The sequence below is a fragment of the Stegodyphus dumicola genome, chromosome 3, assembly GCF_044657685.1.
Source record: "Stegodyphus dumicola isolate Sdum_Otavi_A_Nest chromosome 3, ASM4465768v1".
NCBI classification, from domain to species: Eukaryota; Metazoa; Arthropoda; class Arachnida; order Araneae; family Eresidae; genus Stegodyphus; species Stegodyphus dumicola.
Genome location: NC_140770.1, coordinates 214,920,911 through 214,933,387, shown reverse-complemented (window position 1 = coordinate 214,933,387; position 12,477 = coordinate 214,920,911). Strand labels below are relative to the sequence as shown.

General features: G+C 31.8%; 2 protein-coding genes across 7 annotated transcripts in view; one reads left to right on the top strand and one right to left on the bottom strand.

The window, feature by feature from the left end:
- Positions 1-12,477, bottom strand: part of LOC118203893 (uncharacterized) — a 233,753-nt gene that overhangs the window by 17,371 nt on the left and 203,905 nt on the right. For all 5 annotated transcript variants that reach the window (XM_085813843.1, XM_085813842.1, XM_085813846.1 and 2 more), the window contains one exon: positions 4,970-5,052. In XM_085813843.1, the coding sequence (XP_085669969.1) occupies positions 4,970-5,052 (83 nt within the window). The remainder of the gene's footprint in view (positions 1-4,969; positions 5,053-12,477) is intronic.
- The window catches only part of LOC118195135 (uncharacterized), a 171,420-nt gene that overhangs the window by 141,245 nt on the left and 17,698 nt on the right, over positions 1-12,477 (top strand). The window lies entirely within an intron of this gene.

Here is a 12,477-nt window from a genome sequence, read left to right as displayed (position 1 = left end):
TCTTAAGAAACCGTTCATACTAGTTTTTAATATTATAATCCATAGTTATTGCACATTTAGAAAACGTATATCAAAGAAATATGAAACACATTTTCAAAAATGCCAAAATCAGCATTCAGTCATTATTTCACTTTTAAAAACATTTATAAGTAATAGTGGGCTACTTGGTAATGAAATATGTCAGTCTTGCAACTGTGATTTTTTAAATTTTGTCATCAAAATGCTAAATACATTTGCAAACATTTGTTTAAACAATTATACCAAAGTATTAGAAGACAGTAAGTTTTCTGCTTCAAATGAACGAAAACTAAAGAAATTTAAAAAAGCATTAAATATTTTTATTTTCTTAATTGTAAAATGTAGTTTTATTAATTTTATTATATTTGTAACTCCAAGCACTGCATAGTTTATGCCATTTAAAAGATAAGTTATATGTATTTGATAAGGTATGACCATAGTATAAATATGAATGTTTGAATTTAGAGTTTTTACTATTAAAGTATATTGTTTCCATTGCTTAATTTTTGTATATATTTGTAATAGCAGGAAAATTCATGATAAATGGGATTAAAAAAAAGCTTCACTGTATGCTATTTCGTGAAGAGAGTCTTTAATGCATATGGTATGCTACTGTGTATATTTAAAGATTTTCTATGCAGTTTATGCGAAAAACTTTACTGATTTTAGAAAATGTATTTTTTGAATGAAATTATCACGATTATTTCAAAGAATAGAATATGTTAAGGTATGATAGAAAGAGGAGATGTTAAAAAACCACTATAAATAACAAAAACTATGAATGTTTGATTATATGATTTTTGTTATTCTATTTAAGCATAATTTTAGCTTTGTTGCTTAATTTGATATATGTGATAATAAGGAAGCAATAAATTAAAAAAAATATTTTGACATGTTGTTTAATGAAGAGCAGATTTTAATGCACATAGAAAGTTATTGTGTATATTATTGAAAGCTCTTCCATGTAATATGCAAAGAAAGGTTAATGATTTTAAAAAGCATATAAATGATAATCGTAATTCCCATTATCCTAAAGTTTTGAAGCTAAAAATATGTATATGCACCATATGATTGAAATATCATATAGTGCATATACATATATATATGCACCATATGATGAAAGATATGGTGTTAAGAAACATCAGCATTACTACTAAATATTGTAATCCATAATTATTGCATTTTTAATAATATAATATTTAAAAAACATTACATTTTACATTAATTGCAAATTGCAGCTCTGTTATTTTTCTCTTGGAATTTGTAATATATCTCGTAGTATAAATACAAATGTTGCAAGTTATGTTTTTTAATTATTTCATTTGAATACATTCCATTTTCATTGTTATATTTTGTACATGCTTGTGATAGCAATAAAATTCATGATAAATGGGAAAAACATTTTGTTGTGTGCTATTTAATGAAGAGCACATTTAAATGTGCAGTTCTTACTATTGTATATATTATTCAAATCATTTCTGCACAGTATCCAGTATTGGAAATAGCAGTTCTGTTACTTTTTTCTGGTAACTCTCAAACACTGCATAGTTTATGTGTTTTTTTTTAAATATTGCCAGTTGTGTATGTTGTTTGTTATGTTATTTCAAATATGAATGTTGGAAGGCCTTTTTTGTTATAAAATTTAGGTATGTTTCTTGTATGAAATATTTTTAATCACATTTATTAGCTAATTTATATAGTATTTCATTTACAAACGTTTTGGAGATATTTATATATTTTGCTCTGAAACGCAAATAAATTAATACTTGAGCCTAGGTAAAATATTAATTATTATCTTAAGAACACCTTCTCAATTTATCATGATAGTGGCAATTTTCATTCAGCGTTTAAATTTTTTTTAAATGTTCGTTTGTTCTGCGGTTCTTTCAATTATATTTATGCGCAAAGTTAATTAAAATACCTGTAAAAAGCCTAAAAAGTTAAAATAATGCATATAAAGCATCCTTTCTTTCAGCTATTTTAATTAACTAAACAACACAATAAAGTTATATTTCCGACGAAAATTTAAAATCCAGATGACTTTCCGACGATTACATCGGACGGAAACCTCCGCCATGTTTATAAAGTGTCATGGCCTTCTCCCTTTCGAAGGTCACAGCTCAGTTTGGTTTTAAACAGGGTACTTCAACAGAGCATGCTCTAACCACTCTGTTGGACACAATTAAAGAAAACCGAAATAACGATCAGCACACAGCAGTCGTGTCGGTCTACATCCAAGGAGCATTCAATTCACTCTGGTGGCCAGATGTCTAGACCGAATTCAGTGCCCGATTGAAATCCTCAGGATTCTTCGCAGCTATTTGCTGATCGGCAAATACAGATAACAATGCCAAATGGTCAATTTCAATGACGACTGCAGCATGGCTGTTCCCAGGGCTCATGCCTGGGCCCAGTCTTATGGAACCTGGTTGCCAACACGATATTTGATCTTTACAATGGTGATGAGACTGTCAAAGTCCAGGCATTTGCCGACGACTTTTTGCTTTTGGTCACTGGAAGACACAGGCTGCAGGAGAATGTACAGCAAGCACTGAACCTCTTTGCACAATGGGCAGCCGATCACAAATTGGAAATTTCAGCATCCAAAACTAACATATTACTCATAGGGCACAAAGGTCCACTGAGGTGGAATCCAACCATCAGATTATTAGGTCATTCAGTCAGGACTGTTTCCCAGTTGAAATATCTAGGTGTCATCATAGACAACTGCCTCAACTGGCTTCCATATTTGCATAATATACACCAAAAAGTAGTATCTCTCACAAATAACATGAGACGAACTACTGGCATGTATTGGGGCATTAGACAAGACATGTTGAAGATCTGGTATCGCACAATAACAGAGAGGGTGATTTTGTACGGGTCTTCAGCATGGATTATTCATCTCAATGGACACCTGAGGAGGAAACTCAATTCCATTCAGCATATACTAACCAGAACTGAAAGACTTTTATGAGAATGTGAAACACCTTTAGAAAATGTAATTTGCCAATGGAAGATGTTTCATGAAAATTTTTGCTGCCAAAAAAAAAAAAAAAAAAAAAAAAAAAGGAAAATGATTTTCTGTTCAACAATTTGGGACGCAAAGGATTTATGTGTTTCTTTTTTATTAACATATGCCTCAGGCTCCTTAGCCTGAAATTTTAAGGCTCTCTTTGTTTGACCAATGCAAATTAAATCATATTAGCAAGGAATCCTGTAGTAGAAGTTCCAGATCTCTAGAAGTTCATATCCAGAATAGAGTCCTTAAGTATGGAAATTCAAATAGAGAAAACCTAAAAGTTGAATTTTTGTAATGTACATGCAATTTTATAGCTAATCGATGGAGAAAAGAATTCTTAATCTCCTAAAACAAGTGGTCATTTTTATGCAAAAAAATATATCTAGCACATAAACAATGACGTTCTGATTTTATCAGCAATATCATAACAAAATCGGTACAACCGATTCCATTCTTATGAAGAAATTGATGCAGAAAATAAATGGAGACAAGGGATTTGCATATAAAATAATACAGCCTATAACCTCATTATAATACTATTTTTTAATGTTAAAAATATTAAAAAAGTTGCACTAAACATGCAAGTTTTGGTGTTTTCTTGCACTAGTTTTCTCCATTAAATGGCTCAAACTTTTTTTTTTTTTTTTTTTTTTTTTTGTGTGTGTGTGTGTTCAGTCATTCTTAATAGTTTACCACAATTACTACATAAAAACAGTTACTACATAAATTAAAGCAAACAAAGTTCACAAACTCTACAAAACAATAACACAAAATGCAAATCTCATTTTGAATAATATTTAGTTACTATTATTTTCTCTAAGATACAAATGATTATATCTCAGAAATAAGATGTTGTTTTTTACACTTAATATCTGATCATCCTAGCCAGTTAACACAATATTTACATAAATAATAAAAAACATAGTCAATTCTAGTTATGTAGTATGGGATCTACTACTTATATTTATTTTGCTTATTTTTTAGCTGGCCATACTAAATTTTTTTAAATAATTTCCTTTTCCTATCATTTTATTAAACATTCTGATTTTAAAAATAATGTGTTAGTGACAACATCCAAGAAATAAATAAAACGGTAGATCGCATATTATATGATTGCCTTAACCCTTTGGAAAAAAAAGGGAGTGCCCTTCACAACCTATATACTGTAAAATATTTCTCAGAAAATGGTATGATATGGTACATCATACCATTTTCTGAAAAATATTGTATTCAAAATAAAAATGCATTAAAATAAAACTTTGGTCAGGATTTTTTAGCTTTTTCTCCCAGGAACACATTTTTTTCTGCAAGTAAAATTTAGCATTCTCTCCAATACTATGAATACTGCCCAAAAGCCATGATTGATGTCATTAAATTCAAATACATTTTCTTATCCATATCCAGTAGCTTGCTTATACATTACTAATCACTTTGCATGCTCATCTTCATTTGCTTTCTTACAGGATACTGAAAAATCACCTCATTCAGAATATCTTAATTTGATAAAATCCTTCCCTTCTTTGTTCTTTCTAATCTTCCAGTAGTCCCTCTTAAATGCTTCCTTATATTTTTAAAATGCTGAATGTAAGAAATAATTTTAACAATGCTTATATTACTCTACCTTCATTTACAAAGCTTTTCCTCTTTAATGATATCAGATAATTTTTTCAGACATCAAACCTTTAGTTTCCTTTTAAGTCTCAGTAATGAGATTTATCAGATAAAAAAATCAAAAGATCTTTATAAAACCCTTACATTTCGAACATCTCACGACATTCTATACTTTTTTAGGCTATGATTAGATAGTCGTGATTTCAATGTATTTTAAAATATGCAATTCATAGCTTTTAAGAATTGTAACAGCTATTTAAACTAGGTAGCTAATACAATAACAATAATTAATTACCAAATATTACAAAATATACTCACTGAGAATAATTAGGGTATTTTATCTGAAGTTTAGATAAGAGTTTTTCATAACTATTTTTACTTTCTGACACAGCTGGTTTTTTCTGAAAATAAAAAACATTAAGATTATATATATATATATAATGTTGTATGATCTTAAATTCATTTAGTGCGAAAACAAGTTACTACTACTTGCGTAATTGCTGCAAAGTTAGTTAATAATAATTTATTTCCTAAACAATATTGATTAATTGATTATATTATCTCCTAAGTTTAATTAAAGTAGAATTATTTTAAAAGAGTGAATCCATACTGGTAAGTTATATTTTGAAAGATGTATTGAAGTAATTTGAAAGTAAAATGTTAATAGTGTTTTAACGGGGACTGGAATTAAATCATCATAAAGAACAAAATTTCAATTCCGATCAATGACAATGATTACATGTTTTTAATTTAATTTTTCCTTTTACAATTGAAATTTTGTTCTTCATGATGATTTAATTCCAGTCCCCATTAAAACACTATTAACATTTTACTTTCAAGTTACTTCAATAAATCTTTCAAAATAAAACTTACCAGTATGGATTCACTCTTTTAAAATAATTCTACTTTAATTAAACTTAGGAGATAATATAATCAATTAATCAATATTGTTTAGGAAATAAATTATATATATATAAAAAAAAATCCGAATAAAACTTCTGCTATTACACTTGCAAAAGAAATTTAATTTCACATTATATATATATTATCAAATTACACTCTTTTGGGGGGAAAAAAAATCGAAGCACCATGAAGGAAGTGGTTGTTTTTGATGAAACTGAATATGTGTATAGCTCATACACTGTGATTACAAAATCAAGGTCATAGTACCTGTTCACGGAATATGTGTATAGCTCATACATACACTGTGATTACAAAATCAAGGTCATAGAACCTGTTCACGACTCACAATAGCCCATTGACTGTTCAAATTAGTAGTTGGTCCAACCATCCCTGGTGGCAATGCATGCTTGAATTCGTTGCGGCAAGGAGTAGTTGAGGTTTCTAATGTCATCCTGAGTCACATTCTGCCAGGCATTCATCAGTTGTCACTCCAGATCTGCGATATTTTTTGGTGCCTGAATCTGGCGGTCTACCATGTCTCAGACACGCTCGACTGGTGAAAGGTCTGGTGACCTCGCTGGCCAAGAAAGAGTATCAACCACACAGAGACAGTCCAGAGATATATGAGCAGTATGCGGCCTGGCATTATCTTGTTGGAAAATGGCCCCAGGATGACATGCCATGAAGGGTAATGCAACAGGCCGCAGGATGGTATCAACATACCGTTGAGCTGTTAAAGATGTATGGAGGATGACTAAAGATGACCTGCTGTCATAAGAAATAGTGCTTCACACCAGGGGTTATTGGCTGTATGCCTTTGCAAAACAAAGGCTGATTAGGACTGCTGGCCCCCTCCTCTCCAGACAAACACGGTGGTCATATGCTTCAAGAGTGAAGCGGGATTCATCGCTGAACACTATACGATGCCAGTCTGATGGCAGCCATGATGATCAACTGCGACACCACTCCAGACGACTCTGCTGATGTTAAAGGGTCAAAGGCAAGGTCTCTGTGAGCGTAACCCCACCTCAGACAAGCACCCGCTGAATAGTTCACAATGATACCGTTGGGGCAGTTCGGGCCTGGCGAACAATCAGATAAATCTTGTCTTGCATTTGTGCTCCTAGGCCTTCCAGAGCCTTCATTTTGTTGGCAATTTCCTTGTAGCAACAATTGCTGCCAACATCTTTGCAAAGCAGTGTCTCTACACTGCAGGTGGCGGCCTATTGCTCGGTATGACCACCCAACTTCATGCAACCCTACAATGCGACCACGTTCGAAGTCGTTTAGTTGTCTGCAAGGTCTTCAATATCGTTGTAATGGCATCTTTAGTTGCTTCTTTATGGAATTACAAGGGCAGCAACAAAAAGAGATAAATTTTCCGCCTCTGTTACTGGTTTTATACTTTGCGAATTGTGCACTAGAAATGCACGCTATGATCGCAACTCCTGTTCATTTGCCTTGAAACTTTGATTATTTGCATGTTCGATCAAGATGTTTTTACATACTAAATTTCGTCACGATTGCAAAAGTCCTTCTTGGTGCTTTGATTTTTTCTCTCAAAAGAGTGTATATACACTATCAGGGTTCATTGCCACATTTTAGTTAAAAAAATAAGCACCTATAAGCACTTTTCAAGCACATTTTAAGAAAAAAAATAAGCACCTGTCTAATTACATTATACACAACTGCATAACCTTAAAAATTAAGACTCGTAATTTAAAATATGAGAAATGCAGTATTTATTAAGAGAGAATAAGCATTACCTCAACCATAGAAAATAATTACTTTTTTTTTTTTTTAAATTTTAAATAACAGTTAAATTTTCAGAACTAGTTTACAATGAGAGAAAAAAAAAACTACGCAGAACTAAACTATATTACACGATTTAATGATGAAATTTCAGTTCAAAATAGAGGAAATAAATAATAATAAGGCATATTTATTCTATTCGCTTGGAACTTAATAATAAATACAATTTATTTTCCCACTCATATTGATATTTAACTAATTTAAATCTAAATTCTGAACATTTTCTAAATTTTCATCGTATATCAGTTTTCCTTTAACAGATATTGCAAGCAAAGTAATTTAAGTAAAAAAGAGGAACATTTCTGAAATCAGAAGACAGAAATCTGCTTCATGCTGTCATCCTTTAACAGTAAAAGCTTAACTACCCACCATACTTGAAAACTGGCGAATATTCGGACAGTCCAGCGTAACTTGAAAAAGAGGAGCGGAGGGAGGATAGACTGTAGCCATTCTTTAGATTTTTCCGCTAAATAAATGCTTTTGACAGTTCGATATGTGCATCATATAAAACCAAACCAACAGAACAGAAAAATATTCTGTTTTGCAAGCACAGTAAAACTCTTTTAAGTGTTCATAAACAAATCTCGGACCGAACATCAAAATTAATTATTTCTGCAAAATATCGCAAACGTTATTGCGTAATACGTGCGCCGTAATTCTTCCCTACATGATATTACGCAATCGGATTCAACATCTGCGGGTATTGGGAGAATAAAGAACTAAATAAAGGAAAAGAAAGAGACTTACCAATCTGGGGTGTTTTTCATTCTAATTTTCAACAGACTGAGTTAAATTTCCGGAACAGAATCATTCTTCGCTTCGGTTAATAGGCCGCAAAACTTTTAGTCCTATTCAATCCAGATTGGAAAGTGACCAAAAAAAAAAAAAAAAAAAAAAAAAAAAAAAAAAAAAAAGACCCGTTGCTTGTTTTGCAGCAAACTGTAACAGTTTCAACAGTTTCAATATTCGAGATTTTGCGGAGAAGGGGAGAACCTCCCAATCTTCGTACCGTATAATGTATTTATTGGCCAAAAAAATTAAATTATTTTGACTATTCGATTACTTTCCCTTTATTTAAGCCATTCTGAATATTATTCCTTAGAAAGCTAATCTGTGTTAAAACACAACCATTTTTGGAAGTTCTTCAGCAGTTACTGCAACTATGTTATTAATAAACATTTCATACATACACTCATAATATAAACATAACGATCATAATAAACATGAATATGAACTGACCAAGCGGAACGAGAATGCAAATTATTAAGATTTTGATAGAAATTCAAACGTGTGTAGTATTTGGGTGGGAGGAAAAGAATGCCGAATGTACCGAAATTTTCTACTGCTTTGGCAATTCTTTGACCAACAGAACGACGGGCACCTGTCTGTACTCTCCGGTTATGTTAATGCAGAGAAAGGGGGAAAAGCTATTTCCGAGAGTATGGTTCACAATCTGACATTCCATATTAGGAAGAAAGATTGTTTAATTAGTTTCGGCTTTGGTACAAAAAAAATTGCACGTTCATTTAAAAAAAAAGCACTAAAAGCAAAAAATAAGCACTAAAAACAAAAAAATAAGGGCTTTAAAGAAAAAGTCAGCACCTATAAGGGCCTTTATATTTTATTTTCAAATATAAGGACTTACAAGCACTTATAAGGACCGCTACGAACCCTGACTATATATTCACATTACATATTTTGGAAAAATGGGAATTTAATATTCTGCTGTCAAAGTACAGGGTGTTTAGAAGAATCACTTGATTTGAAATTCATATATTATGAGAAATATTGAACATACAAACTTAACATTAATTTTATACTACATGGTTTTTTATAATTTTTTCTTAACAAACTAATTTAAAGATGCTCAACATGTCCACTTTAGGATGCATGGCATATGTATATGGTAGTCAACTTCGTCACAAACTTCTGTAAGCGTATCAACACCGACTGCAGTTGTTATGCGCATCCTAAGGTTAGCTAATGTAGCTGGAAGAGACACACACAGATGCAGTCTTTTATAAATCAATCAAAGAAGAAATTGCACATTGAGAAGGCCGGCAATCTCGGAGGCCAGTGATGTTTAAGTGAATTGCCAGATCTCGAACAGCTGATACATTATCGAGGAATGCGACTTTTAAAAATTCTTGAACATCCAAGCCCCAGAGTGGTGTTGTCTCACTCTGCTGGATTACAAAGTCATTCGAAAAGGTTTCTAACTATGTAAAAAGCAAGTTTTCAAGCATATCAAGATATGAGATTCCTGTAACAGCTGCCTCTAAGGGATTAAAAAAAAGGCGATCATACACATTTTCTGAGAAACAGCACAAAAAACTTTAAATTTTGATGAGTCACTTTCATGCTGCAAAATTTGCTGTAGCTGTTCTACACCTAACATTATAGCAGCTAACCTTGCCACTTAGATGAGACATAGCTTTGACATTAAACACAAAGCATGTTAAAAAATTGTCATCTTGTGAACACATTCTGAAGGATGAATTCATAGAACTCCACATATCATGCTTTGTCTCCCGTGTGAAGAGCTTGCAGCAACTGAATCCTGTATGGTTTAAAAAGCAAATACCACCACAAATCATAACAGACATATATTGCAGGAATGTCAAGTTCCCTACCGCCAGGGTGAGTGAATTTCTAAGGACTACATGTGAAATTCTGTTGGATGCACGCCATATTTTTATGCGACATATGGGGATGGCCAGGTAATTTCCTTTTACTCAGACAACCCCGTCTTAGAATTATTTATACCATTGCCTAATGCTCTAAGCCACAGGATGTTGAATACTAGAGGAATCATGTTTAACTATTGTTATGGACTTGCATTTCACAAAGCATAGAACACAATACAATTTCTGTTGCACAGTTGCTATCTAGAACAACACTGAAGAGGAGGGTGAAGGAAGAGCATTAGTGCTACCTGTCACCAATTGCATGAAATAGAAATTTCCCCTACCTATACACCATTCAATCAAAATAGACTAAAAGCTGAATAATCAGGATTTTTTTTAATTGACTGATTCTTTTGGAAACACCCTTGTAATCTAGTTATGGATAAAATTCACAATATGATGGAATTTCAGTAATCTGCAAACACCTATAATTCATGCTAAATTCAGGATGTAAACAAAATTTATTTTAATTTTCTGAAAATCCAGGATGCCAAATTTGATGGCAATTTTTATATATGAAAATAAATACTTTAAGGAAAAAAATGCAAGCTATTTATAATATATTTTGCCTGAAAAAGCAAAACAATTTTATTGTTGAAGCTGATTAGTATTTTTTACATCTGCATCAGCGCTCTTTTTATAATCATGTGGAATGTGAAATTCAAGACATATACTTTAGATAAACCTCTACTTTTGGTGCATATTACACTATCTTTTGATATTAATTCTGAATTCTGGTTAATTTTAAAATTATGCAGCATATAAAGAATTTATTTTCCCATAACTTTTCATGTTGTTATTGTCTTGTTCATGGAATAATGGTTGCCAGAGCCTACTCTGAAGAGTGGTTGGACTTCTATTTTCCACCCCCAATTTTGAGGAAGAGCATCCGGGGGATTCGTGGGTCTCCCACCAACCACATGAGAGAACTTTCGGCTCGCTGCATATTTAGAGTGCCACCAATGCCGCACCAACACTATACATTTACAAACATCCCTGTCTTACCCGGGTCCTTCGGTATCGTAGTAGGCTTCCCTAACCACTATACCATCTGGGCGACAACTTTTCATGTGTTGCATTCAATTGGTTTACTTGATCATGGCAAAGCACACTAGGGTTATCTGCTTAAGGGAACGGATGTCTTTCAGAAGGACTAAGGAAACTGGCTCATATACATACATGTGGGGAAAATCATTGATAATCATATATTTTGTATTCATAATAGAGATTGTTAAATGGCATAATTTTAAGCTCATTAGATTCAAAATTAATGGTGAATTATGTTCTTCACGGAAAATCACAACAATTTAGCAAGAGATGGTTTCATCATGAATAATATCAAATATTTCAAAGGAGGTGCTCAGCTTTAATTTTCGGAACGTTGTAGCAATTAAGCATGGCTTACTACAAGTAGTCTTGGATACATTTTTGGTTTTATGATAGTACAATAGTGTTACACATTCCACAGGAATTATATTTGCAGAAATTTTGAATCTTGACCTTTTTTTGTTTAACAGAACATTAAATATGATATGCATAACACACAAGAAAAAATGCTGACATATGGATAAAAAGTATTTCTGCTTATTACAATATAAAAATAAAGTATATATTATTTTTATATTGTAATAAGGAGGGAATATAAAAACTTAGTATCTTTTAGAAAAATATTAAGCTTGATAAATATCAACAAGTGTTTATGCACCAGTGCCTTCTGCAAGTTATTTTGAACCTTACAAGATGAAAAGTGAAATTTATTATTTTACTTAACAGCCCTGTCTTCAAGAAATTAACTTTTTAAAGGCATATTTCTAGCAATGTACTTTGATGACGAGTACTGTACACACACACACACATCGTTTTTTCATGTTCAGTACAACAGTTGTGAGATAATACAACTTAAGATATTATAAACCTTATATTGAGAAAGGTTTTGTGTTAAATAATTTTTTACAACTCTACAGAAATGTCTATATTTACAATAAACTAAATTGTGTTACCTGATAAGATTAGATGTACTACATGTATTTTTAACCTAATGATACATTCAACTTATAATGGTTTAAAACATGGCTAAATTCATGAGCACCTGTACAATGTAAATTCCATTTAATGCATCTCCATAATTTGCAAAAATTTTAGATCTTTGCAAAAAACAGTTTGAAATAATATGTGGTTTAGATTTCTAACAGAATGTTTTAATTCAAAAAGACTTGGAAACATATGATTAGCTAACATTAACTGTCAGAATTTAAACCTGTAATTTTTTCAACTGTTTTGTACATGATGTTAAAGTTGACATACAGTAATAATAATAATAGTAAAAAATCATACAAATTCACTGTATTGTTTACAAGTTTTAAGGATTTCTATGCTACTTCTAAGATGTACCAGAAACATACATATGATAAAATTGGTAGGTGA